General features: G+C 42.7%; 1 protein-coding gene across 3 annotated transcripts in view; it reads right to left on the bottom strand.

The window, feature by feature from the left end:
- Positions 1–2,487: 2,487 nt before the first annotated feature.
- ZNF609 (zinc finger protein 609) overlaps positions 2,488–27,792 on the bottom strand; it is a 231,670-nt gene continuing 206,365 nt past the window's right edge. Inside the window, exons 4-10 of one of the 3 annotated variants that reach the window (XM_027851500.1) lie at positions 16,837–16,924; positions 9,553–11,872; positions 8,021–8,387; positions 6,651–6,826; positions 6,086–6,302; positions 5,413–5,491; positions 2,488–4,825 (exon numbers count right to left, since the gene is read on the bottom strand). In XM_027851500.1, the coding sequence (XP_027707301.1) occupies positions 5,418–5,491; positions 6,086–6,302; positions 6,651–6,826; positions 8,021–8,387; positions 9,553–11,872; positions 16,837–16,924 (3,242 nt within the window). In that variant the 3' untranslated portion in view covers positions 2,488–4,825; positions 5,413–5,417. Of the gene's footprint in view, positions 4,855–5,412; positions 5,492–6,085; positions 6,303–6,650; positions 6,827–8,020; positions 8,388–9,552; positions 11,873–16,836; positions 16,925–27,792 lie in introns of all 3 variants that reach the window. The other 2 variants (XM_027851499.1, XM_027851498.1) reach the window with 2 other exon arrangements.

Below are 27,792 nucleotides of genomic sequence, written 5' to 3'. Positions count from 1 at the left end.
GGAAGGGAGCAGGAGTCAGTACCACTAAGGTTGGGCAGGATTTGGAGCAATGACCCAAATCCTAGGTCCTCTCTTTCCCAAGAAGACAGAGGCAGAAGTGGGCTAGATAAAGACGATTCTCAGGAGTTTGCTGCCCTCTTCTGGTGGCTCCTCATAGACAGGCCTAGATAATGGAACTTTGTACACTAGGTAAAGCAATCCTTTTAAGGCAAGAATGGGGAACTTTTTTTTCCCTGTGAGGGCCACTGACTCAAAAAAAAAAAAAATCAACCAAGGGCCACTTAAATAAGCAATTTTTGGAAAAAAAAAATTTTTTCCCCCTCTCTTGGAGGAAGAGATGACATTAAACTCACTTGTTTTTAAAATTATGAACAGGGTCACAAAGCTTTATTCAGTATTTTAAAAATCAACTTCAATTCTATATCATGGTAAACTAGGAGTAAGGGAGAATGATAAATAACCGTAGAGGAAAAAACAAGAGCTTGGGAAATGGGCTCACTTGAGCCTAAACTTTAGATTGGCCCACTGCCCTGTGGCGTTAATTGTTGACTAATCACTATTCACAACCTTCAGTTGCTCTTCATAGCAGACCTGAGATTGTTCACAAAGAGACATCTACAGCAGGTAAGTTATTCTTTGGGCTGCAGTGATCACAGAGTCGCCCTAGGGCTAGACATTTGTATCAGGGCAGGAGTCAGTAGACAAAGAGCTCCTTATTCATCCCCAAAAGTTTACGAGCCTAAATTTTGGATAGGTTTTGGAGTCCAAATTGTAGTTCCCAGTTAGCTGGACAGCTTTATCATAGATTAATCTCCACTGTCACAACCTTGGAGTCGGGATGTACCCAAGTACCCAAATGCCCCACAGCACCTTGGGGGTTGGGGGTATAAAGGTGAAAAAAGGAGAGGTTGTGAAGAAGGTGGGAGAAATTTGGGGGGGGGTAGGAAAAGGTGAACATCTGCACTGACCCGCCCAAAGCTTTGGAGGGTACCAGATACATAGCCTGTCACCAACCATAAGAGGAGGCTGTGAACACGAATCAAAATGGGAGGAGAGGAGGGGTAAGGATCCAAACATGGAAGTGTGTGTGTGGTGAAACAGTTTGGGGAACACTAGTAGCTGAGTGCAGCTCTGTGGCACACACTTGGGAGAAATAACCAGCAGCCCTCACAGGTTTGTGATTGTCTCTTAAAAAGATTTATTTTCTCTTCCTGCCTGAATGTACAAAGGCAAAAAGAGTACAGTTTGTATATATATATATATATATATATATATTTATATATATATAAAAAAACAAGGAACTTGGTAATGTACACTTTACAGAAGGGAAGAATCAGGAAGACTGAAATCAAACCCAACAGAGCAACTCCAATGGAACAAGCTATAAACAGCAACACTGCCCCTCCTTGCCAGGTCCATCCAACCTTTTCCCAATGGGTTGAATACCATAGCAAGGAGTTGGGCTGGGGAAAGGAGTTGAATAAAAGGGCCTGGGGGGCGGAGGGAGGGGTTCATCCTGGGATAGCCCCCTGGCTATGGGCTAAACAGAAGTTCTCGGGTTTCCCCAGTACCACCACAAATAGCAAAGTAGGGCCCATTTATCTTGGGGTCTGCTAATTGCCTGGTCAAAGTCTCTGAGAGGCTTCAGAGCAGCTCTTGGGTCCTGGGATTGGAGAAGGCAGAGCAGCAGCTGACATGGAGAATTCCTTTCTCAAAGCCGGTAGGAAACAGGCTCTATTCCCTCTGTGAACTCCCCACTGACCTCCCTTACTCTATCTAAGGAGTGGGAGAAGGAGCTCAAGACTGATTACTCTGCATTCTCACACTCCCCTTTGTATGTTACTTTTATCTTGGTACTAACTAGGTGTCTTGCAGAGCTGGGACATAAGGATAAGGAGAAATGAACAGACTAACCCTCAAATCACAGCCCTATTCATTTCAAGTGGGAATTCAGTGCTGCCCTCAGCTTGATGGGTAGGCTAGGGACAGGTCCCAGGCCTTGTTAAAACCTTCTCCCCTTTCCCCCTTTCTTTACAGCTTCTCAAAGCTTTTTTAAAGCCTTCTTTCAGTAGGGAGCTCCAATAAGCAGTATCTTTGCAGTCCTGTGCAAAGATAACTTGGTTTGCTCTGGCCTGGGGCTCTTGGCTCCCACCCCCACACCCCCTCCCCAAGGGGAATATAGATAGTCTCTCAAACATCAAGAATGTTATGGTTTCCTCAATGGTCCCAATTGTGCCTGGAAGTCCTGAGGCCTGAGGTAGGAGTACAAACCCTCCACTTAACTTTTTTCTTCAACTTCATCTCCTCCAAGTTAGCAGCCTCATACCTGCTACCACAGTGTGACTGGCAGGGTAGGGAGAGAAGCCTGGGCCTGGCAAAGGGCCAGGAATCTGGGAATGGGAAGAAGCATGTTGCCTGCTTTTGCTGCCATCTTTTCTTTTGAGCCCTTCCTCCCTGATTCCGGGGGGAAGGTCTTAGATATAGGGATCAAAGAGCCAAACATTAGTTTAATAATAAAGAAAATAAAGAGAAAAAGCTGTTCCCTTCTGAAGAACCCCCGCCCATCCCACTGATCCACCAGCTACCTCGTCTCTATGTTACAGAGTGAGACAGATGGAGCAAGAGTTTGGGGCCATGCCCGCCCAATGGGAAAGAAAACTACCCCAAACAATTTCCAAACAATTCCTCTTTACAGTATGTACAGAGCACGCCGCAGGCCGGCGCCACAGATACAAAACACACAACAATATTTAAAAACAAACAGGAACAGTGAGATGGGCCACTGGCTCAGCCCCACAGCAGCCTGGGAAGTTACAATGCAGACTAGGCCCCAGAATGAACTCTTGAGTGGTGGCTGGTCTCAGGGGAGGGGACCTGGACCCAAGTCCAGCAGCCTCCTTGAAGGGAAGTCACTGCTCCAAACACAGCCTATTGGGAGCAGTATAAAGTAGGGAGAATAATTAGGGGGAGAGGGTGACTGCTTGATGGCCTGCAGCGAGGTCTGAAAATAGCAGCTTTGCAGAGGAAGGAGGCTTCGTACCCGACCAGGGCGAAGGGAGAGGCACAGATCCCCGAAAAGGAAAGCCCTGTAGGCCAACTGCCCCATCTTTCTACTGCCAGGGATCCCTATAATTCTTGGAAAACAATCTCAGCTGGGTATTGTGCTTGCCCCAATAACCCCGCTACAGGGTCAGAGCCAGGTCCCTATTCTCAGCTGCCTCCTCCTGGCACTCAGGTCACCAAAAACTTTCCTCTATCCAGCCTGGCCTGGTCTCTCTCCCAGAGACCCAAGGGGAAAGGACAGGAAACAAGTTTCCTCAAAGAGCCTAGGGGTTGAACGCAGAAGCCGATCTCTGGAAGCAACATCCTTAGAGGTCCTTTAAGCACAGATGCCCTGCCCCTTGTGGGCCACATCTTCCAGAGGCAAGGCAGTAGGCTCAATGCTGGCTGGAGTTCCCCATGAAAGGGGGAAGGGGAGGGAGAATGAATCTCTGATCTTCGAAACCTCTTTTCTTATGGGCCTAAGGTCCAACAAACCTCACCCAGCCAAGAACCTCTATAAAACAGATGTGTATTACATATAAACACGGCTTATATTGGCACACACGGAGGTTAGAGAGTTCTATAAAATCAAGTACACATGTACAGAAAGGGACAAGGGCTGCACGTGTGCATAGCCCTAAATGAGGAGGACACAGAGATGGCTGACGGTGGACAGTGTCTCCGAGATCTTCTGGGTGCTCCAGGGGCTGTCTCCCTAGTGCTACCCTAGGAAGAAAAGGCAGGTTTCAGAGTTTCTAGCCCCCGAAGGACTCCAGGTTTCCCGCATCAGAAGCAGGGGGTATTTTTCTCTGCCTGAGAATTGGGCACTGGGAGGGAAAATAGAGGTGAGGGTGGGACCCCCTGAAGACAGGAACAGGAGGAAGGCTAAAAACAAAGAAAGGCTAAGGAGTTAAAAAGGTGAAAAAAAGGAAAAGGAATTGGGAGACAAACAGCAGGACCGTGAAAAGGAGGAAGGATGGGGGAGAGGGCTCCATTTGATAGGACCTGTTGATACTCAAATTATAGTTCCCAGCTCTCCCAGGGGGATCCAGTAGGTGGGCTCTGTGCTGGTGCTGGGGTTAAGGGTATAGAAACCTCAAAATATAGAAGCCTCCCTCTTGGGTCCTCTGGGTGGGGACATGGTGTTCCTGTACAGGTTAGGCTCTGAGCACAGGCACACACATATGTGCATAGGGAAGGGGGAGAAGGGATCTTCATTTCTGATGACTTTGTTTTCACAATCACAGAGAAAACAGCCCTAAAATTTCTTTCCTGAGATTCTAATTCCTCTGCTTGCTTCCAGCCCCTGGAGCCCCAGCTTCTGGGGAGATGAAGGGTCTGGTGGTGGTAGAGATGGGGGTGTGATTGCCACGCTTTCTTCAGACCCCACCTGGTATCCAGGGTGTGTCCCCTGAGGGCAACCGTGATGGGGTCTCTTGGTTGGAGAAGGGGTGCTCAGGAAATGGAGCAGTGACTTCCCTGGGCCTGAAGCAATGCCCCCAGATTACAACCGATGCCTTTACCCCTGCCATGACCACAACAGTCACTGCGGCCAAGAGAATAAATACTTTTGCTAAGTACCAGCTCTCTGGCTCCTAAGGAGGAGAGGAGGGACGTGGAGTCCAGGGGTCTGGTGGAGGGGAGATTGCCAAGGATCTGCCTCCAGTCTCCGTGAGAATGGCCAACAGGATGATCAACACCATTCAACTGATGTCTAATGGCACCTCCAGCACCTCCTCGGGTCACCGGCCTCGGAGCCCACATTATCCCAGAGCTTCAGGTCCTGCCAGAGGAGACATGGATGTTCAGCAGCTGACAAGCCACAAGGTGGCATCCCAGGAAAAAAAAAATCAGTTGGAAAAGTGTGCGGTGTTGGAATCTTAGGTTTCCTGAAATAACCCCAGGAACAGGGGAAGGAACTAAAGATTTCTGTACTAAGGTTGCTCCTATCAGTCAGAGAAATTATTAAGTTTTAGAAGACATATGTGGAAGGGACCTTAGAGCTCATTAACCCACTCAACCTGCAGATGAATAAAATAAGCCAGAAAAACTATGATTTATCTAGGGTCACAGAGATACTAAACTGCAAAGCTAGGATTTGAACCCAGACCCTCTGGCTCCAAATCCAGTAGGTTTATCTACTACACACACAAACTTCTCATAGCTATTTTCCCCAGGAGCAAATGGCATGGCCAAGGCTTAATTATATGAAAGACATTGTTATCATACTATAACTAGCCTTCCTATTCTTGAGGTTGTAAAGGAATCTTAATAAATGAATCAAGTTCACTTTCTAGCCAGGGGCCCTCCCCAAGAGTTTCTAAAGACCCAAACACACCTTATTGTTCCCTGTCTATATGAAGTACCTACCATTCTCACCTCCGGGGGGGTGGGTAGAGTGAGGGAGCTGAGCCTTGCTGGCTGGCCACAATGGCTGTAGAAGAAAGACCTGGAGGAGAAGGAGTGGGTGTTTCAGACCAATCTTCTTGAGGACCTGTAACTACCTCCCCTTCCCCACTTAAGAGGGATCACTAGAGTCTGTTTTTCCAAATCCTGTGTTCTACGGAAGGAACACTCTTTCACTAGGTTTGGTGGTTGATGGAAGCCAGGATGACCAATTATTTTTCCCATTCCTGGGAAGCCTACTCCTTTATCTTGTCTAAACTTAAAGGGCCTACATTTTGGGAGTCTGGACCTAACCTAAGAACTTCAGGGGAGAAGGAAATGCTTCCATTTACCTTCGTCATAGAATGTTAGAGCTAGACAGGACCTCACACATCACTTAACACAATTTCCTCCTTTTACATGTGGGAAAACAGAGCTTGAAAGATTAAGTGACTTACATAAGGTCATACAGGCAACCCATAATGGAGTTGAGAACAGACACCATGTGCATAAGTTCCCTTCTTGACTGGGGAGGGTTCCAGGGCTCTACATGAAGTTTAAAGGTCCAGGGTAGGTGCCTTGCTGGCAGGCACCTCCAATGGTCAGTGGTTTTAGACGTGCATGTAAAAAGGTAGGTAGAGGGGAGGCCGAGGCTCACCTGCTGCATAGGGCAGGTTATACTGTGCAGGGAGAAGTGAGTACCCTAAGTGGTGGTGGTGGTGGTGTGTGGACATCAGGCGCTGAGAGGGAGAGGTGCGAGGCCGGTCTACACTCCTCTCACTCCCACTGGCTCCCCCGACGCTGCTACAGCCTCCGCCACTCCCTACGACCCCGCAGCCTCCTCGGTCTCTTTCTTGAGAAGCCTTCTCACTTATCTGGAAGGGAAAGCAAACAATAAAAGCCCCAAAATGAGACAGACACACAGACACACAGACACAGACACACACACACACACACACACACACAAACACAAGTACGGGAAAGGCAGGGGACACCAAAGTCATTCAGGACTTCCCACTGAGTTCAATCAGGCAGGAACCCAGGGAGTAAGGAAGAAGCTGGGGAACTACACTTAAATCCTGAAGCTTCAGAGAGCCTCAGAGCAAGGGAGAACAAGGGGAGGTGTCCCTGGGGGGACCAACCGAGTTACATTGTAGCCCAAATCACCTCTCCTCTGCGGAACTGGGTCTACACGGCTCTGCCAATGCCATCAAAGCTCTTACCGTGGGAGACTTGCTCTTGTAGTGACTGGCATGCTGTTGCAAGATGTCCAGGGCCTTGGACTCTGAGCTGGACTTGCAGCTCACACTGGGGCTGGCTCTTGCCTTGTCAGCATCTTCACCCCCCGAGACCTTGCTACCATATGGGGAAAAGGAGTAGCTGGAGGGCAAGTAGGAACCTAGGATAAGGGAAACAGCCATGAGGCAGGGGGAACCTTTGGTGAGGCTGGGTACCAGCTGCACTGGATTTGGCTCAAACAATACTCAGTAGGGTAGTACCACACTCCTATGGCTAAGACTGCTGGGTTGTCCTGGTTGGCTGGTAGGGGACAGTACAACCCTCTGGAGCTCCTCAATCAAACTAACTTAGCTAAAACTTAAAACTCCCCTGGGAGGAACAATGCTGACACAATTCTAAGAGGCAAGGGATACTGGTCGCAAAGAGATATTCATTTGCTTTCCTCCAGGCAACTTCTCCATATCTGGCTTGGTCCCATGCCAAGAACTCTTGGGAGAGAGTTAGGGGTTGAAAAAGGAAGAAAGAAAGGAAATGTATTGTATCTGCTTAAAAACCTGGCTATTTCTAAGTCTGCCTTGAAATGTCTTAACCATGAATGATTTTGTATGGCTATGATGGGTCATCTAGGACAAACTGGGGTGTGAGGGGTAAGAGAAAGCTATGGTAATTCTTAGAGGCTTCAGAAGCATTTTACTTGACAATGGCCTACGACATTGGAAACCAACAGGCAATAAGTTTTATGTAAGTCAAGTCAACAAACATCATAACAAAGGATTTACTTTCTACCTAGTATTCTTCCTATCGATTAGCATAGGGAGGTTCTGTATAGGGGCTGACTGGACTAAAACTCCACATTGTTCTTTGCTTTTTCTGAATGTCTACAGTACTCACTGCTTATACTGCATAGGTTCACCCTCAATTTCTTATGTTGAGTTATACCTTGAGGTCTGAGATTATTTTTTACTTCTTTTAAAGACCCCCAAGTGCCCAGCACACTGTATGGGCTAAAAATAAATACCTCTTGAACCAAAATGCAAATCTCTGCCTGTTTTTGAGAGAAAGTGGTCAGGACAGAGGTTCTTCTCTTCAGTCATCAATGGGCATAAACAAATGCCAATTAGGTAACTGAGGCAAGGGAGGAAGGATAGTGAATAGTTCCTACAAGTGGTAATCAGAACAAGCCGGCTGGAGAGCACTGGCAGTCAGTTCTGGGTAGGACCTTACAAGAAGACACCTTTATGAATGAGATGTTATCTAAACCATCCCTGACCACGCTAAGGACTAGTCAGGTAAACGATTTTAAATCTGTACTTCTATTTCCCTGGGAATACTAACTGATGCTTTGATGCCATACCTGGGTAGTTCTGCATCATGACGGCAGGCATGCCTCGGTAGCTGGGATGGTTTGGGTCATAGGACTGGCTGTAGGAGTAGCCGTGCATATAGGGAATATAAGACTGATGCTGTGTGAGAGGGGAGGACACAGGCACATGGACGCTGGGCCGGGGCTCCTTTCCCCCAAGACGGGACTCTTCAGAAGGGGGCAGTTTACAATCTCCACTTGTGCTCTCTTTTCCATCTTCCTTGGGGACAGAGTCTTTACTCCGACTTCTTTCTTCCTTCAACTTTCGGTCCCGCTCCTCCTTCCACCGCTCATCTTCTGACTTGATATCTGAGTACTTGGCAGGATAAACATATGTCCACATTCGAGGTTCCGTCTCCTGTAACAACCAGCGGTTAGTGGTTGGATGGAGTTGAGAGAAAGAAACCTGATTCAGGTCCAGGTCAGAGTGGAGACACCAGGACAGATCAAGAACCAGATTACAGGGAAAGAGCAAGGCAATGTTGGCCTTTATTGTTCTCCCCTAACAACTTCACTCAGAACCTTACACCCCCCCCACCCCGGCCCCAACTCCATCTTATGCAAGAGACAAAGATAAAGGAAAAGAAACAAAGGTCAAAACCAAGAAAAAGAAGAGATTCCACATCCATAGGGCAAATAAGGAAAAAGAGACAATTTAGGAAACCATTTTCTAAAAATAGGGCTGCTCCTTTAATAGGTATTCTGGGTCATCCCTGATCCTTCTCTCACAGAGGAGAAAGGTATGAGTGTGTAAGTCGGGAAAGAGAGAGAGCAGTGAACACAAAAGTGAAGGAAAAAGTTGCTCATCTGTTAATCCAGAGGATGGAAGATATTCTAACTCAAGGGGAAGGTAAATTCTTAGTCCCAATTCTGTTTATCAGCAGTGAATAGGGAATGGGAGAATTATTACCACCACACTTCACAGAAGCTGGGAGGCCAAATTCATGAGAATAAAGAATTTTCAAAGACATGATGACAGTTCGGTACAGTTGAAAGAACATTAGACTAGTAGTCAGGAGACCAGTCTCTACCCCAAGATCTGTTACCAAACTGCTGTATGACCTTGGGCATATCACGTAACTGTTAGAGAAGCACAGAATTTTGGAGAGCGATGGGATCTCAGAGATCACCAAGTCCAGTCCCCTTAGTTTATAGATGAAGAAACAAACAAGGTTCAGATAAGGAAAGTGACTTAACTCAAGGTTACATAGTTAAGCTAGTGGCAAAACCAAGGCTAGTGCTCCTTCCACTCTCCCATCCTGCCTCTATCAAGCAAAAATGAAGAGTCCTTGCCTTAGGTACTTCTCTAGGTGTTGGAAGACTCAAAAGAAGTGATGTAATAGTGCTTTCTGAGTATGGAGTACTACACAAAAGTGAGTAAGTCTACAGGTCTCATCAACCTCTTAGAGACACCATGTTTGTGAAATTCTTGCATGAGAGCAAAATGAACATAGGGACAGGAATGGATATGGAGGGAAAGGATAAAGAGGCTGTCAAATAAGAAAAGATTTCCAGCGAGTTACCTGTCGGTACCAGAGCACTGGATCCACGTCTGTCTGCCGGCCACACTCAGTGGCTGCTTTGGAGTCTGAGGCCTCCTTGCCCAAGTGGCTGGCCTCACTCAGTTTCACCTTGAGTCCCTCAGCTGCCTGGCTGGGGAGTTTGGAGGAGTCCTCCAGCTTGGGGATGATGACCGACTTGGCAGGATCAGCCCCTGGCTCTTTGGCCTTACTCGGCCCCGACTTCACAAGGTCTGTCAAGCTTGGGGCCTTGGTGAGTGTCGGTGGAACTGATGGCTTCTGTTTCCACTCCTCCTTCAGAGCAGCCTCCCGCTCCTTCAGGCTCAGCTCCGCCTTTTTCTCCAGCCCCCGCTGCTTCTGCTGTTCTTCATACTGCTGGCGGTAAGCTGTGCTGGTGCTGAGAAGGTGGGTATGATAGCTCTGGTCACTGTAGCCGTAGGGGGGAACATAAGCGTACTGGTTATAATACAATGACTGCATGTACATGTTGGGGCGCTGCTGAATGACAGAAGGCTGCTGACTTGAACTGCTCAGCTCTGGTTTCTTATCCTCACAACCCTCATTCTTTACTTTTGCCTCAGTGTTCTCAGGTTCCTCGTCCTTCTTCACCTTCAATGACTGGTTATCCACTCCAGTCTGGCTGGTGGGGTTCAGAGTCCCTGGACTGGACTGTGGGTAGCCTGGAGAGTAGTAGGTCTCAAAGCCTTGGTAATAGGGAGAGTCTTTGCTCTGGGGCTGAGGGGGGAAAAGAGTTTTCTTAGCCCCTTCTTTGACTAACTGATCAGGGTCTTTTGATTTGACGCTGTCCACCTTGCCTTCCCCGTCCTCTCCAGCATCTGAGATGTCAGAGTATGCAGGACTGTTGTTCTTAACAGAACCAGCTTCTGCTCCATTCTGAGTGACCACATGCAGGGGAGTCATGGGCTGGGCAGGAGTGGTGCTATCCAACCTACTGCTGCTGCCAATGGAGGGACTGGGGGCGTTATCTGTAAAGCTGTAGATCTTGTCTGCCTCAGCTTTGATGCTGGCCAGCCGACTCTGGTGGGGGTCTGACGAGCCATTAAGGAGCCCCTCACTTTTGGTCCGATCATCACTGGATGACTCCCTGAATGGGCTCTTGCCTTCTTCGGCTCGGCAAACCTTTCCAGGAGTCAGAGGGTTTTCAAGTTCCTTCAACTCCTTCTTCTTTTTTTCTTTCTTCTTCTTGTCCTTGGCTGGGGTCAGGGCAGGGTTGACAGTGAAAGGCTCTCCCATCACAGTAGGCTTAGGTTGAATAGGTTTAAGTTGTGGGCTGTTGGGCATGGCCTGGACGACCGTAGTAGTCAAACCAGAGGAAGAACCTGGGCTGGCTGCTGTGAAGGTGGCAGTCTGGAAGGTGTAGATCTGCTGAGGGGGAATTGCAGGGGCAATGGGGCGGGCTGACTTTAAGCTCTTAGAAGGAATCTTTTCAGGTTTTGAACTAGAAGGTTTTTTAGATTTGTCTTTGTCCAAACATCTCTTCTCCAATGAATCAAAGCCATCATTGCTTGTCTCATCCACTACCGAGGGACCATCCTCAGAGCCATCATTGGACAGAGCCCCTGGGTCTGTGTCCCCTTCCCCACCCAGTTTCTTCTTACAGAGGCCCTTTGTGCTGAATTTGCTGGAAGGAGAGGGGCTATGGGGTTCTACCAGTCGGACTTTTGGGGTGGCTGAGCGGGCAGGGGATAGGGAGCCTTTCTGGGAGACAGAAGCACCATTACAGCTTCCAAGGTCTGTGTGCAGGGAGGGTTCCTCCCCATATTCACTGTCTCCATCGGCTTCTGGCTTGCTGTCATCATCTGTGTGTGCATGGGCCTGGTGGTACTTCAGTCCATTGATGTGCTTGTATTTCTTGTTGCAGTTTGGGTGGGGGCAGTCAATGAGAACCGGGGAGGGGCAATTTCTATCTAAGATGGCAGGCTCTACCTTGACCCCAGGAAGAGGCCCAGTGGCTGAGCCCATGGAATTGGTTCGGACTCGCTTGCTCCCTTTGGAGTCCTCAGAGCTAGAGTTCAGCTCCATGTCAGAGAGGGGTTTATTTTTCCGCTTATTGGCAGAGGAAGGGCTGGCCTTGACATCCTCAGTGGTCGTGCTTGGGGGAGGGCGGTGCTCCGAGGAATTCTGGCTGCCCCGGCGGCCTTTGCTATTAGCCCCTGCCCGAGTCTTGCTGCTGTTGCTGGTCCCCTTGCTGTCGGAAGCCGCAGTGGTCTCATTTACAGGTGTGTTGCTGTTGGGACGCATGCGCTTACCTCTGCCTCGGCCGTTGCGCATCTCCAGGTCGCTGGTGGGGGAGTCACAGAACCTAAGTAGTAGCAGTAATAAAATAGTAACAATAACAGAAATAATAACTAGCATTTCTATAGCACCTACTATGCGCGAGGCACTGTGCCACTCTGACCTAATTTGATCTTCACAACAACCCTGAGTGTTGTTATCCCCATTTTACAGTTGAGGAAACTGAAGTAAACAGAGCTTAACGATTTGCCCAAGGTCATACAGCCAGGACATGCGTGAGGCCAGATCTGAGCTTCCTGACTGTAGGCCCAGAGCTCTATCCACTACACCACACAGCTGCCTGACTAAGAAGCAAACAGCTGTTGTTAGAACAGAAAGCCAGTGTAACTGCTGCGCTGGAGCGCAGCTCTGGCTCCTAGCCGGGGGCCAGCTGACCATAACTAAGGTACAGCAGACACAGAAAAGAACAACAGCCTTCCTAGCTTCCTCTCCATGGGAGGCTTTCACCCTCATTAAATAACAATGGCTGGAGGCATTGTTGTTCTCAGTTTGTGGCACAGCTACTAAGCTCTGAAAACCTAGTCGGTTATCAACTATTCCCCAATCAGCATATGTAAAGTCATGGAATTTTACTAGCTAACCATGACTACACTGTCATCACCATCATCACTAGCATTTATGTAGCACCTACTATGTGTTACATGCTATGCTATGCACTTTACAACTATCTCATTTGATCTTCATAAGTCTGGGAGGTTGATACTATTATGATCCCCATTTTTCAGTGGAGGAAACTGAGGCAAGCAGAGTTAGGTGATTTGCTCAAGGAAAAATAGTAGGTGTCTGAGGCAAGATTTGAACTCAGGCCTTCCTAATTCTAGGCCTAGTGCTTTTACACACTGCACCACCTAGCATCCTGTACATTCCTCAAAGTGCCATACTATGAAATGTCCAAGAAAGCTCTGAACAAGGAGATGGACTTCATGTATCTACAAATTTCTACCCAGGATGGACCCCTTGTTGACTGACCAAGCCCACAGAAGCTCTTCAAGGTACTCTGAACATTGCCTGTGATAAGAACTAAGTAAGGTGTGGTTTGAAGAGTATTTTGGTTTTCTTTTCCTAGAGGGTATCTTCTCCAGAGTGCTGCTATGACCTTTCTTCTCAGATTCAAAAGAACAGGAAGCTTGTGTCCTGTTACTGTTTATAGCTCTAACAGTTTTTTTGGAAATGGCGTAATTTGCTGCCTGGATTCCATCTATCTGCTGAACTGGTAGTTAGTCTGTGAGCAGCTTCCAATTGCCAGGCCTCAAAAGAGCACGCAGCATTGTCTAATTTCTCTGAGAACTGGGAAGGACTATCGAAGTCACCGCACCATGGGCTGAAGAAACCTTTCAAACACTTCCCTTTGGGGAATATTACTGCATATTCCATGGAACAGTTGTTGGCTAGGTGGAGTGCAAGGGCATTTTTCTGATCTCCTAGTTTTGTTTTGTTTTTTTTTTTAAACCTGAACAGGTTAGGAGGGGCCTTCTGCTGAAACAGGACTCAAGGAGGCTAACTGACCACTATCATATGCCAGGGGAATATGAGAGGTATTGTGTTTAAAGTCTAACGTTCCCTATCTACATTGCCCCAGTAAGCTGGGAGATAAGAATCTACACGTCACTGAACAACTCATGCTGGGCCATCTGAAGAAACCTACTGTCAGTGAACATAATTCAAGTACTATTTACTCCATACCATACTACACATTACACAGTGAGAGGAGTCAGCCTAAAAAAGTGTAGGGACAAGAACTCACCAACATCATTAGCAAAAGATTTTGATAAGATTTCTCTGATTTCTTATTCTTGAAAATTTTAAGATCTAATCTACTTAGTTTTTAAATGGTTGTTGAATGGTCTGTTGTTGGTTGCGATGTCTCTAAGCTGTCATAGCATTTTCAATTCAATTAAATTTAGCATGCATTTATTAAGGGCCTATGTGCCCTGCACTAGGGATACCAAAGATACAATGAAAACAGCTCCTGCCTTCAAGGAGTTTACATTCTACTAGAGGGCATAACATTACTTTTTAATCATAGTATCATACTGTTTTTCTTCCTTTATGTTTGCTTCAAAGAAATACATATTAAATTTGAATCACAACATGCAGACCTATTCCTGTTAGATGAACCACTCCTTTTATCTACCATGAAACAAGGGAGGTAGTCAACCTTCTCTGTCTAAAGACTACGAGAAAGAAGAAATGGAAGCTCAATAAACAGTGAAAGTTAAACATCTGTGTAGATGATCTGCACTGTTGCCTAGTTACCAGATAGGTATGAGAAGCTAGGCTTATTGGGGTATAGAGAATACAGGATAGATAAAGGTCACAAAGAACAAGGTACAGGAAAGGGCAGAGATCCTGCTATCTTGCTATCTGCCCAGCTCCAGTCCTCAGAGAGAGTTACACTTAATTTTCTTTTTTCTAAATTCAATTTTATTTTCAGTCCTTAATTTTCTCCCTCCCACATCACTACTCCCTCCATGACAAGGAAAAACAGAATTCATTATAAACATGTGCAGTCAAACAAATTCCTGTATTATCTATGTTAAAAAAAAAAAAGCCTCAATCTGTACTCTGAGTCCATCACCTTTCTACCTGAAGGTAGGTGATATATTTCATCATGAGTCCTCTGGAATTGTGGTCACTGTGTTGATCAGAGTTCAAAAATCTTTCAAAATTGTTTGTATTTACAATATTACTGTTATTGTATAAACTGCTTTCCTGGTTCTGCTTACTTCATTCTGTATCAATTCATATCAGTCTTCCTAGGTTTCTCTGAAATCACTCCCCTCTTCATTATATAGTATCCCATCACATTCATATGCCCTAACTTATTCAACCATTCCTCAACTGATAGGCATCCTCTCAGTTTACAATTCTTTGCCACTGTGAAAACAGATGCTATAAATATTTTTGTACAGCTAGGTCCTTTTCCTCTTTCTTTGATCACTTTGGGATATAGACTTAGTAATGCTATTTTTGAGTCAAAGGGTATGCACGGTTTAATAGCTTTTTGGGTATAATTCTCATTTCCTTTCCAGAACAGCTAGACTAGTTCACAGCTCCAACAATGTATTAATATATATACCGGTCTTCCCACAGACCCTCCAGCATTTGTCATTTTCTCTTTTTGTCAATTTTGCATTTTGATGGATATGAAGTAATACCTCAAAAACTGTTTTAATTTGCAATTCTCTAATTATTAGTAATTTAGAGCATTTTTTCATATAGTTATTGACAGTTTGGATTACTCTCCTCTGAAAACTGCTTATTCATATCTTTTGAATATTTATTATTTGTAGAATGGAATAGTTGTTAGTCTTCTAAACTGATTCAATTCCCTAAATATTTTAGAAATGAGAGTTTTATTAGAGAAATTTGCAGCAAAGAACTTCCCCGCCCCCATTTTCTGCCTCTCTTCTAATTTGAGCTGCACTGGTTTTGTTCATGTGAAAACTTTTAAAATTTTATTTAATCTGTGAATACCCTTTGACCCAGCAATAGCACTTCTAGGGCTATATCCCAGAGAGATCATACAAATGAGAAAAGGACCTACATGTACAAAAATATTTATAGCAGCTCTTTTTGTGGTGGCAAAGAATTGGAAATTGAGAGGATGCCCATCAACTGGGGAATGGCTGAACAAGTTGTGGTGTATGAATGTAATGGAATACTATCGTGCTATAAGAAATGATGAACAGGCTGGCTTCAGAAAAACCTGGAAAGACTTGTGTGGTCTGATGCTGAGCGAAGTGAGCAGAACCAGAAGAACGTTGTAAACACTAACAACCACGTTGTATGATGAATAATATTGACAGGTTTAACCCTTCTCAGCAATACAAGGATCTAAGACATCCCCCAAAGGCCTCATGATGGAAAAGGCTATCCACATCCAAAGAAAGAACTATGGAGTTTGAAGGCAGATTGAAGCATACTATCTGCTATTTTTTTCCTTCAGTTGTGTTTTGCTTCCTCTTTCTGGTGGTTCCTCCAATTAGTTCTAATTCTTACTTATAACATCACTAATGTGAAAATATGTTTAATAGGAATGTATATGTATAGCCTATATCAGATTGTGCGCCATCTTAGGGAGGGAGGTGGAAAGGAAGAGGGAGAAAAACTTAAAACTCAAAAGCTTATGGAAGTGATTGTTGATCATGCAAAATAAATTAATTCAAAATAAATAAATAATTTTATTTAATCAAAACTATCCTTTTTTGCAAATGTGGAAATTGATGCTCTGAGAAGACAGGTTGCCAAGGGTTACATAGCTAATAAATAGCTGAACTGGGACTCAAACTCAGCCTTCTCATCAGCTAAAGTCTTTGTCTAAACCAAAACTCTATTATTTGGTCATGAACTCTTTCCCTATCTATTGATCTGAAAGGTAATTTCTTTCACACTCCTCTATTTTGTTTATTTTGGTAACTTCCTTATGTTTAAATCATGTACCTATTTTGAGCTCACTTTGGTGTGAGATATTGTTCTACACCTACTTTCTGCCAGACTGCTTTCCAGTTTTCCCAATAGTTTTTGTCGAATAGTGAGTTCTTGCCCCAAAAGCTGGGATCTTTGGGTTTATCAAATATCAGGCTACTGTATCATTTGCTTCTGTATTTTGTATACCAGTTCCACTAATTAATCTCTCTATTTCTTGCCCAGTACACAACTGTTTTGATGATTATATTATGGCTTCATAGTAGAGTTTAAAACCTGGTACTGATACTCACCCTGCACAACCTTCCCTCCTCCCCACCCCCACCCCCCATTTATTCTTAACATCTTGACCTTCTGTCCAGATGAATTTTATTATTTTTTTTAAGCTCTATAAGTAATTCGTTGGTAGTTTGATTGATATGGCACTGAATAAGATTAATTAGTTTGGCCTACTCCTAAGAAATTAATATTTCTCTATTTAGATCTGTCTTCATTTGTAGAAATCAGACCTGATTTTCACTAAAAAGTTAAAAGAGAGCTCACCTGGGGGGTGCCCAATCATGACGTGTGCAGTCAAGAAGGGTGCCCACGTAGGTCTTGTTCCTCCATGTCACATTCACCACCAACATGCCTGGAATACAAAGAAGACTTAGACACAGATGCTGACACCAAACCTCCAACTACTGGGGGAATGGGATCTATCTTAGTAATATCCTGGATTGTGGGAACTCATGTAGTGGGCCATGGTCATTTAGGCTGGTCTGGGGCTAGCTTTAATGACAAACACTTAGAAGAAATACAAATTTCTTCATTCCGGAAAACATTCTGGAAAGTATATGGGTTAAATGAAGGCAAAGTCTTTAGCTGATGAAAAACAACATGGAATAATGAACTTAAGAGTCAGAAGAGCTGAATTTGAGTCCCAGTTCAGCTAATTTATTAGCTGGGTAACCCTTGGCAACCTATCCTCTCAGAGCATCAATTTCCACATCTGCAAAAAGGGATAATAATACTTAGTACCTAGTTTTAGGGTAGTTGTGAGGACCAAATGAGATAATGTATTATGAAAGTTCACTTCCTCCTGGCAAAGACATTGAACATTAAAACTTGTTATTCTGAGTTAGAAAAGTATAGAGTTAGGCTTTAGCCTGTCTTTTGCCACTGGCTCAGAATGTTTTATTAACACTTGGTGCCTCAAAGCCCTGTCTGCACAACTAGAGGGGACAGTACTCCCTATGCTAATTTTCTCTTTAGCACAGAATTGTCTAAAAGGGAAGAAGTCTAGAAAGCACTTTGTGAAAGTGAACAGAACTCAAGAGAACAAACAAGGATCCTTTTTCATACGAGAGGGGTATGGAAAACAAACTATGGACCATTAGGACTCTAGGATCAGGAAGCAGGGCACTAGCAAAGGATGCACATAAGTTAGTTCTTTCTGGGATAAGAATTTAGGCTGCTTTCACTAAACAAGGCTAGGACAAGGAATTCAAGAAAACATTCTTTTAACAGGAAGCCTCAATCACTAATGACACTACAGTGGGAAAGAATTTTGGCTTCATCACTAGATAATCACCTCTTCTTATAAGTACCTAAAAACTTTGTCCCAGATGCAACAGGGGCTCTAAAATGAGTAGCCAGAAGGCATAATCAGGTTGAAAGAGAGGTTCTGTGTCAAAGGGACTAAAATAGTAGTCCCTTTTTCTCAGGTCTCTTCGGGCATCTCCCCCCGCCAAAGAAAGCAATTACACTAAACGATTTCTAGCTATTAGCAGAGTGTACTCAAGTGGATATTTCCTCCCAGAGATGGGCTGCTCTGATTACTACATAACTAATTTGACTAGGAGCAAAGTCCATTGAGTTGAATGTATTTATCTGAGCAAGGTAAGACTCAGAGATAGGCATCTCATTTACAAGGGCAGACTAGTGCAACTGCAAAGAGAACAGGCACACAATTAGAAGATGGATGTGACTCCCAGCCCTGAAACAGCTGGGAGTGAACACATGCTTATAAATCTGGGTGTTTCTCATTGTGTAATCTGCAAACCAGAGAAATAATGAATGAGTGGAAAAGGAGATCAGGCCACAGTGCTGATCGGGGCAGAAGGGAGGAGGGGAAAACCTAATATGGATAGATAGGTTTGGGTGGCCTGTTTAAATGTCAAAGCACACAACTTTTTTTTTTCCTTCCTGAATTGTAAATCTCTCTGCTGGTCTGAGTCCAGGCAACAAGGAGAAGCACAGAAAGAAAAAAAGATCAGAAAATGACACTGGACAGACACTGTTTCTGTCAGAGGATGACTAAAGAGTAGCAAGGTTAGTTTAAACAGAGGAAAATAGGCCCACATTTTGGAATGCTTCCTGTTACAAATGGTGCTCCCACCATAAAGAGAAGGTTGATTTGAGGATAAGAATAATGGTAAAACAAGTACTTTGTATTTCACTATGAAGTTATTCTCATAATCACTAAGGACCTTCCAGACATGATCTCATTAACCATTATTTTGTTTCAGAGCGGTGACCATTCTTCCTCCTTACCAGACAGTAACCCTGGGGCATAGGAAGAGGAAGTGACTTGTGGGAAGGCAGTCAATGGCTCCTTCCAGGTCTTAAGAAATATCCATCTTAGCAATGAAAGAGTCAAACTAAAGAACTCCAAATAGATTAGTGTGGCAGGACTCCCCTCTAATCAAACTGTTAGTCTGTTTTGGCGCTTCCGCTACCCCTTTCTGAGGGACCCAATTCCCTTATGCTTTTTTCATATCTCACCACCCTATCAAATCCTATCCTCAGGAGATGATGTGAGAGATGTATGCCCGGAACAAAAGTTTATAATGAGTGCTAGGGAGAGATGGGACTCTGGAAGATACCTCAGAAATCCCTCCTTCCGACTGCTTAGCAATAAAGTTCTTCACAGGAAGTCTCTCTCTAGAGACAAATCTCCTAATTAAGCAATTAATCAACATATGTGTTAGGAATATACATACATATGTGTGTGTGTGTGTGTGTGTGTAAGGCTACAAAAGTATATTTTATACACTTATTCATTATCGCGTGGGAATGAGATATATTCAGTGTCAATGAATTTTCAACCTAACTGAAGTTTTCACCCCTTTAATATGCAAAGTTGAATGGAACGCCACTGACTTAGTTTGTATATGATACCCATTACAGGTAGATAATGAGCTGGGTGAAGAATTGAACAGGGGAAAGAAAGTGGTCTGGATGGCATTTCAGAAAGTGTATATCACTTTCAATGACATAAAGCTAGTCTTTGACACAAATCCCTATCTTTTTTTTTTTTTAAATAACAGTATTTTCCCTGTCATATTACAGGGCTGCCAATCCTGGGACACTGTGATCTCCAAAAAAATTTAAAGATCCCAGACTCTCTAAGGAAATGGAGAGACAGATGATAGGATAGGCTTAGCTTCTTACTACATACTACTACTGATGACTTGGGTAAAAGAAATGGTGCAAGAGATCTTCCAGGAAATGTATAATGAGCAAAGTTAGGCCAATCCTATATTAAAGAGGCAGAGGATAACATATGGACAGCCTTGATACTCATGAAATTTTTAAAGTTCTAGAAGAAGACTCTGGCTAATGCTCAAATCTTTTAATGAAAGACTCATGGGAGGAAATGCAAGAATCCATCAATAGAACGGAAAGGTATGGATGAACTGAGATCTTTACTACTGGAAGGAGTATCAACGGCTGTGAGCTAACAGATTCAATGAAGTACTGGCATACTCCTTTTTAAGTGCCAAAATTTAAAAATTCACCCACTTTGGATACATTTTTCTAAAATGTGATACATGTTTTCTAAAAGAAAAAAAATTTTTTACATGTGTTACATGTCAAAAAGACAGGAAGAAAACAAAAAGAATACAAACAACCCTCAACTTAAAAGCCTGTTAAAGCTTAAAACTGTATCAAGACTCTTGGGATACTCTAGTAAGGAAGCCATTAGTTCACTAACTCAATAAAACAATGTTATAAAGAATGGTTTTAGGTGTAGTAGAAATGTATCTAACCTTAGGGTTAAACGGGCTTTTGTGGACTGGCATGAGAAACTTGTTACCACTTAAAACACTTTACATGGGAAATTATCGTCTGAGCTCTAAACAAAGGACTTCCTATTTAATTTTTCCTTAAAAACTCAGGGTCTGTTAGTGTACTGAACTGTAATGCCTTTAGGGACTAATGAAGTCAGCTGGGCCATTTGCTATTATACTATATGGCTCAATAGCTACAAGCTTAAAAAAAAAACTCACTTTTGTCAATTTTTTTTCAGTTAACATTTATTTTCATGACCTCCCCACCCCCAATGAAAAACAAAAACTTTGAAATAAATACTATACTGTGCTTTTTTATAATTATGTCTCTTTCTGAGATGAACTGTAACCTTTTGTCAATCTGTCTCCTTCTAGCATTACCTTATTCCTCAATATATTGTTTTTAATCTATTATGCCTAAGAAGCTACAGAATTAAGATAATAAAAACTGAATCGAAAATAAAAATATTAAGAAGGCTTCATTTGCAGGCCCTGTAGCCCCTCCTGCCTGATTTCATGGCCCCATTAATTACACAATCCCTCCTAGTATCAGTTGTTTATCCCAAATCAATGTTGGGAACACTGCTGTACATATCTAAAGGACTCACTTACCCCTAAGCACTAAGTTCTGAGAGACTGCCCACAATTTCATTTTGTCAGCAACAATAAGGCAGGCAGTTTAGATACTATGCATCAAAAGTATGGAAAGAACCAATGACTTGTTTTTATTCCTTATTTGGAATCAAACCTCAATATAAAATGAAAATATTCTGGTCAAGAACTGGACTCATGCCTATAAAATGCAATGGAGAACCTAAAGTGGTTGGCATCTGATAAAAGGGGAGATATAAAACAAATGATTATAAATTACAGTCACAAAAGCCTTTTGCCTTATTATTAGTCATTCAACCTAAACTGCTGGGGGCCTTCTCCATGCTGAAGACTAGAAAGCTGGAGACCAGCCAAGTCTACTGCTACCTTCTGGGCAACCTCCTACCTTGTTGGAACCCTAAATTCTGAGTACTCTGGGCATTGGCAAACAAGCTTCAGGCTCACTTAGGAATAACTGTAGGCTGGTAATGGAGTGAGAAAGCAGGGCTGTCTTTATATGTCATTTGGTTGTGGAATCCATCAAATTTCTTATTTAAAAATCTAGCTTGGATTTATCTATTCTCTAGCCTTATTGCCACTATCCAGATCCTTAATAATTAACCTTTGGGCTACTGTAATATCTTTCAAATTGGTTTCTCTAGTGCTAATCTCTTCCTCCCAAACATACTGGTAGCATAAATTTGCCTAAAACGCTATTTTTACAATCAGTCAACAAGCATTTCTTGAACCCAACACTAGACTCAATATCGTGGAGGATACAAAGGAAATGTTATTCTCTACCAGCCTTTAATAGACCACAATGAGGCTTGCACCATATTTGGAAACAAAAATAACACAGAATACTTGATAAAAAATTATATATGATTTGAGGGCTTTCAGTACTGTAGGAGGTCAGAGAAGGATTTTGTAAGTAAGGACCAGAATTGTTAGAAAATTAAAATGGGTGGGAGACTTTGACTGAACCCTTAAGTATTGTTAAGATTTAGAGGCCAATGGAAAGGGGAAGGGTATTTATTCCTAATGGAGGAAATAGCAAGACCATTTGGTTGATAATGAGAAAACCACCCCTGTAAATAGATAGGAGGTAGATTGTGAAGAATTGTGGCAAATAAGGTTAAATATGTACAGTGAAGACAGAATATTATGACTAATTCACAGTTAAGGTTCTCAAGTTACTTCCTTAAGAACTTAAAATTGATGCCTAAAACAAACAAACAAACAAACCAACTGAAAGACCCCCACCAAATCAACTACTGAGCTTCTTGAGGGTGGAGGTACCTTTCCTTTGTGTCCCCCTATAAGGCACAGCACTGCTAAGTATGTAACAGGAACACAAATGAAATGAGTCACAAAAGTGGGTCTTCTTTTCCGGACAGCAGAAACACAACCCACTCTGTGGGAATAATATTTGCTACAAACTTCTGAAATTAATCCCTACTTAAAGAGGTTATTTTATTGTTGTGTTCTATCTCTACGCAGATGACTTCCAAATCATCTAGCTCTTACTTTCTTCATGACCTTTGTTGCCTCCATAACCAACCACCTATTGGATATCTTTACCAGGATGTTCGATAGGCATCTCAAGCTCAACTTGCCCCAAATAAAGCTCATTCTCTCTTATCTGTTCTTGACTCTTTCCTCTTCCTCCTCCTTCTTCTCTATATTTAATCAGTTGCCAAGTCTTGTTGATTCTACTTTCCCAGCACCTCTCATTTGACCCCTGCTGATCACTCACACAGCTAACAGGGATGTAGTTGAGGTCCTTATCACCTCTCATATGGACTTATTGCATTACCCTCCTAACTGATTCCCCAGGCTATAGTTTTTCTTCTCCAATCTATTTTCCACCAAGTCAAATGAATATTCCTAAAGCATAGGCATAACCACGATGCACACACATCCCACCCCCCTCAAGAAGCTTTAGTGGCTCCCAAACACCTCTGAAATAAAATATGAACTCTGTTCTACAGCATTTCAAGTCATTCACAATCTGGCTCTGTCATTCACAATTTGGCTCTAACCTCTCTTTCCAGACAGATTTCACATCCCTCTCCCGGATGACTATAGTACTCTTTGTTCCATCCAAACTGGCCTTCTTGCTGTTCCCTGTACATGACATTCTATCTCCTGTCTTTGTGCGGGCTCTTCACTATACTTGGAATGCCCTTTCCCTTCTAACATCTGCTTCTCAGAATGAATCTCTGGCTACCCACAAGCCTCAGAAAGAATAGCGCCTTCTACACAAAAATCGTTTCCTAGTTCCCCTTGTTGATAGTTTTTGCTGCCCCCCCAATGTCTTTGTATTTAAATTATGATATATTTAATGCTACCATATTAAATATAAGGTATATCTGAGTATTAGGTATTTATTTCCATTTTCTAGAACGAAAACTCCTTAAAGACAGGTACAGGTTTTTTTGGTATTTGTTATCTCCAGTGTCTGCTACATTGTAGGTATTTAATAAATGCTTATTCATTCATAAATGCTGAACTGGGGAAGAAAAGAAGGCATCGAAAACACAGCAAGCAGATTACAGAGGTTATCAGCAAGTGAGCCTAGTTGCTGCTCAACACATACTTGTTATTTAAAGCAACTGAAGTAGTCAGAGAAAAGAAAAATTCGGTGTAAAATAAGGGTTATTTGTTATTGTGGTATTAATCAATTATTCAACAAATGTTTAATTGAGCACCACTGCCTCCCTCTCCTACCCCACCCAAATGTCAGCTCCTTAGGGGAAGGGAACATTTCATTTTTGTTTTTGTATCCTAACTGCTTTGCACATAGCAGGTACTTAAAAATATTTGGTAAATTCATTTTGTTGAAGTGTATCGTTCAGGTGACAGAAGCAACACATATACATACTGTTCCTGTCCCCTCACCCCCAATATCACTACCAGGCAATAAAGGATAATTTAAATAAGTGGTAAAGACCATAAAAATGCCGCACCTCACCAGATCACTGAATATGAGCAAGTGATAACAGCTTAAATGATTGTTGGATTACTTTCTTTGAGTAGTTCCTAATTCATTAGAAATTTCTGGACCTCCTCCTTTCACCACAATTCTTTGGTGTCATATTTGTAAAGTAGAAGGAGGGGAAGAGGGTATTGGAGCAGATGACTCAATGCTGGGATCCTGTGATTCTAGTTGGCAATTCCAAATGGTACTAGGCAGAAAAAATTATGATATGAATATAATGGAATGTTACTGTGCATTAGAAATGATGAATATAAGGAATTCAAAGAAACATGAGACGTTTTATGTGAACTCTAGCAGAATGAAATAAGCAGAGTCAAGAGAATAATTTATAGACTGATTACAACAATGTAAATGGAAAGAGCACTTTAAAAAGGTAAACTTCAAATAAATGAAAAAAAAAAAACACAAGACATAAAGAACAGAAAATGGAACATTCAGACTCCCCCATGGCATAGGGTGAAAGACAATTATTAATCAAGAATACTATATATGTTGTCAGATATAATCACTGTGTCAGATGTTTTTACTTAATCTTTTTTGTCATATGGGAGGGGGAGAATTCTAAATGACTTGTGATGTAAAGAAACATAATAAGCTACATTTAGAAAAGAAAAAAGGAAATCAGTTTCTTTGAACTTAACAGTTATATTGATTGCTTCCACTATCTGGTCCCAACTGACTTCTCAGCCCTTGACTTTCCAAATCTTCTATCTTTCTGAAACCATGCTTCAACCAAACTGGACTACTCCCTTCTTTCCCCAAATATGCCCATGCAACTCCTTATTGCTTCCACACTGAGCAAATGCAATGAAAGGGCAGGTAAACCCAAGAATTCTGGAACAGTAGTACACCACAGACCACCAATTGCTACCATCTGTCTTCCTCCCCAGAAGCCATCATCTTAGAGGAGCAACCTTTGTGGAGAAACAAGTTAGTTATTTTGTACTTCCATCTTGGCAACTAAAGACTCTGAAAAGAAAAATTCTCACCACTAATCTCTTTGGCACTATTATCAAACAATTCAGCACCAGAAATAGATACAGTTTAATTCATCGGAGATCCTTGATAAGCTTTACTACTATCACCTCAGCCACTGAAGCCTAAGGATCACTGGGCATTTTCCATCTGACTTGCAATTCAAATCTCCAGAACACCATCTCACGAGATGGGAGAGCCTTGGGTGCATGACCTGCCTTGCTTTTCTATTTGTTTCCCTACTGCTTCATACAGTGCTTTGCACATAGTCAACACTTAAGCAAATGCATCTTTATTCAATCATGCCTTTGTTCCTGCCAGTACGATATAGGGGAAAACAAAAATAATAAGTGTAGGGCTCCTCTGGGTCAGAAGACCTGGGTGTACTGCAAACCATGCTATGACATTTCCCACTAACTTGTGAGACTTTAGGCAAGTCAAGCTCTCTGGGTTTCAGTGGTTTTTTTTGTGTTTTGTTCTGTTTTGTTTTTTACCTGGAAAAGAAAGACAGAAAAGATGAGCTCTAAGGTACTTTGCAGCTTGAAAATTCATATTTTTCCACTTGAATGTCATTCATTGTTATTTCTATCCACTGAAATTCTAGCTATCCCTAGGCTCAGCTCAAGTCCATGAAATTATACTTCATGAAGAAATTTCAATTGCCAAGTAATTTCTGTTCTCTCTCTATGTACACTTTCTTTATGACTTTTCTTCACAACATATTATAGTTAGTTGGGCTGTGCATTGTTTCCCTTATTAGACTGTAAGCTCCTTGAGGGCCTAGTCTTTGCCATATTCATCTTTATAGTCACCAGCATAACTACTAGCACAGTGCCTCACATATGTAGGTGCTCAAAAATGTTTACTGAATGGAATTAATTTATGAGTGACCCAACAACTTGTGAATCTTTACTAACTTAAGAGCCCTTTTCAATGAGTCTTTAGTAACTAGAGAGCCCTGACAACAAAGTGTAGATTACAGAATAGTGCCAAGAAATCATAATTATAAAACATTAAATCCAAGGAGCCCTTTAAATCCTCATTAGCAATTCTAATCACTACTAAACAATGGATCAGAGAGAAAGGGTTGGGAGTGATATAACATAAGGAAAGGAAGATGGTCTTTAAAAATGACCATTAGTTACTGCTGATCATATCCTCCTGGTAATCAACTATATTGGGCAACAGGAGCCTCTGAAGCCTTAAGAACTCAGCAGGTCTGGGAGCTAGTCTCTATATGCCAATTCTTTATAGCCCAGAAGCTGGTTGGGTTCCATGGTATAGCAACAGAAAAACTACACTCTTCGTGTAAATTTCAGGTTCTAAGGATTTCTTCTTGCTGTGCTTTTTTTTTTTTTTTAAATAAGCGGTAGGATTTGAGGTGGTTGGGGTAAGGATGAGATTAAGAAGGAAGGACTTAGGAAATGAAACAGTCAGCTTCCACATCTTCCCTAACAAATCTGTAGAAACCACAGCATGGATATCTGGAAGACACTCACAGGAAGCCTTTAAGCATGCCACCAGCATCCAAATACAAACGAAGCCCCTGGCTTGAGCAGTCCCTCTTCCAGCTATGTCTTCTTCTTTTACACTGAAGAACAGTTGAGTAAAACCTCACAGTTTTTCTCTGACCATTCTCAGTAGCCACTAACAAATCAACTCTAACTTCCTGGGCTACTTGGTCAACAACCAAACTGAGGATTAGTTCCTGCTATCTACTCAGCGTATCTGTATTCAGGTTTTCCCTACTAGAAGCATTTTCTAACGAATCTGAATACAAACGGAATAGCATAACCCCAGAAAGAAAGGTTTTCTCCTTCCTTTGAAAAACCATAGCATCCTACTTTATGTAGCATTTATATCAGGCCTGCACCACCTGCACAATTTAACAGATATTACCTCGTACTACAATTATGTGTGTGTAAGTGTGTGTGTGTGTGTATGGTTTATTGCCTTAGCAGATTATATACTCCTACATAGCAGACAGTGGCTTATATAACATTCATCAAGAAGTCCTCTCAGAAGCATCAGCCTCCCCTCATAAATCATGGAAGCAGAGCTGCCTACTTTTTAGCCTTCATGCAAACAAAAAAAAAAAGTTGCGGATAACATCTACTTATCTTGATCCAGTTAAAAGTCAACTCTAGGCAAAACTTCAATAGTCAAAGTTTGCCTTCAATATCCATCTCTCTCTTTCTGTACACTTTTGCTCATGTAGATGGTGATTCCCTTATTTCAGTCTAAATGGGTTTGGTTTAATGTCTTGGAGTGTCCCTCAAAAAAGAGAAGATCTGGAAGCCATCCAAATATACCTGTTGACTGAACAGGCTTCCTGAAACTCCAGGTGTTAACTTAACCAGGTATTTGCATGTATTGTACTGTATTGTATTTGAAGAGAGTAAAAATCCTTTTTTCTCCTTAAAGGAACTTGGTAAAATATTTTGGGAAGCAGGATCTTTGAAGCATTGATATACTCTACTCTGTGTGGTACCTGATGTAAACTTTTCTGGAAAATTTGCAGGTCAGGGGATTAGAAAAATGACTGATCCATGGTTTCCAGTGGTAGAGTGAGGAAAACACAAAGCCCCCTTTCTGTTCTCCGTTAAGTTTGGCTAAAATATTCCCTTTTTCTAGGACTTGAAGCCTGTCCTGTTTTTAGCATGGGTCCCCTTTACTTCTTCCTATCCTCCATTCCCTGACAACGTACACAGCTTAAGACTTCTAACAAAATTTCCCTAACACTCAACTCCCTGCCTCCTTCCTGTCCCAAGATCCATTTGTGGTGTTGTTCGGTTGTTTCAGTCATGTCTGACTCTTCGTGACCCCATTTAGTGTTTTCTTGGCAAAGATACTAGAGTGATTTATCATTTCCTTCTC

Source organism: Vombatus ursinus, unplaced genomic scaffold (assembly GCF_900497805.2).
Source record: "Vombatus ursinus unplaced genomic scaffold, bare-nosed wombat genome assembly UNPS02009205.1, whole genome shotgun sequence".
Classification (NCBI taxonomy): Eukaryota; Metazoa; Chordata; class Mammalia; order Diprotodontia; family Vombatidae; genus Vombatus; species Vombatus ursinus.
This window is presented reverse-complemented; position numbering and strand designations above follow the sequence as displayed.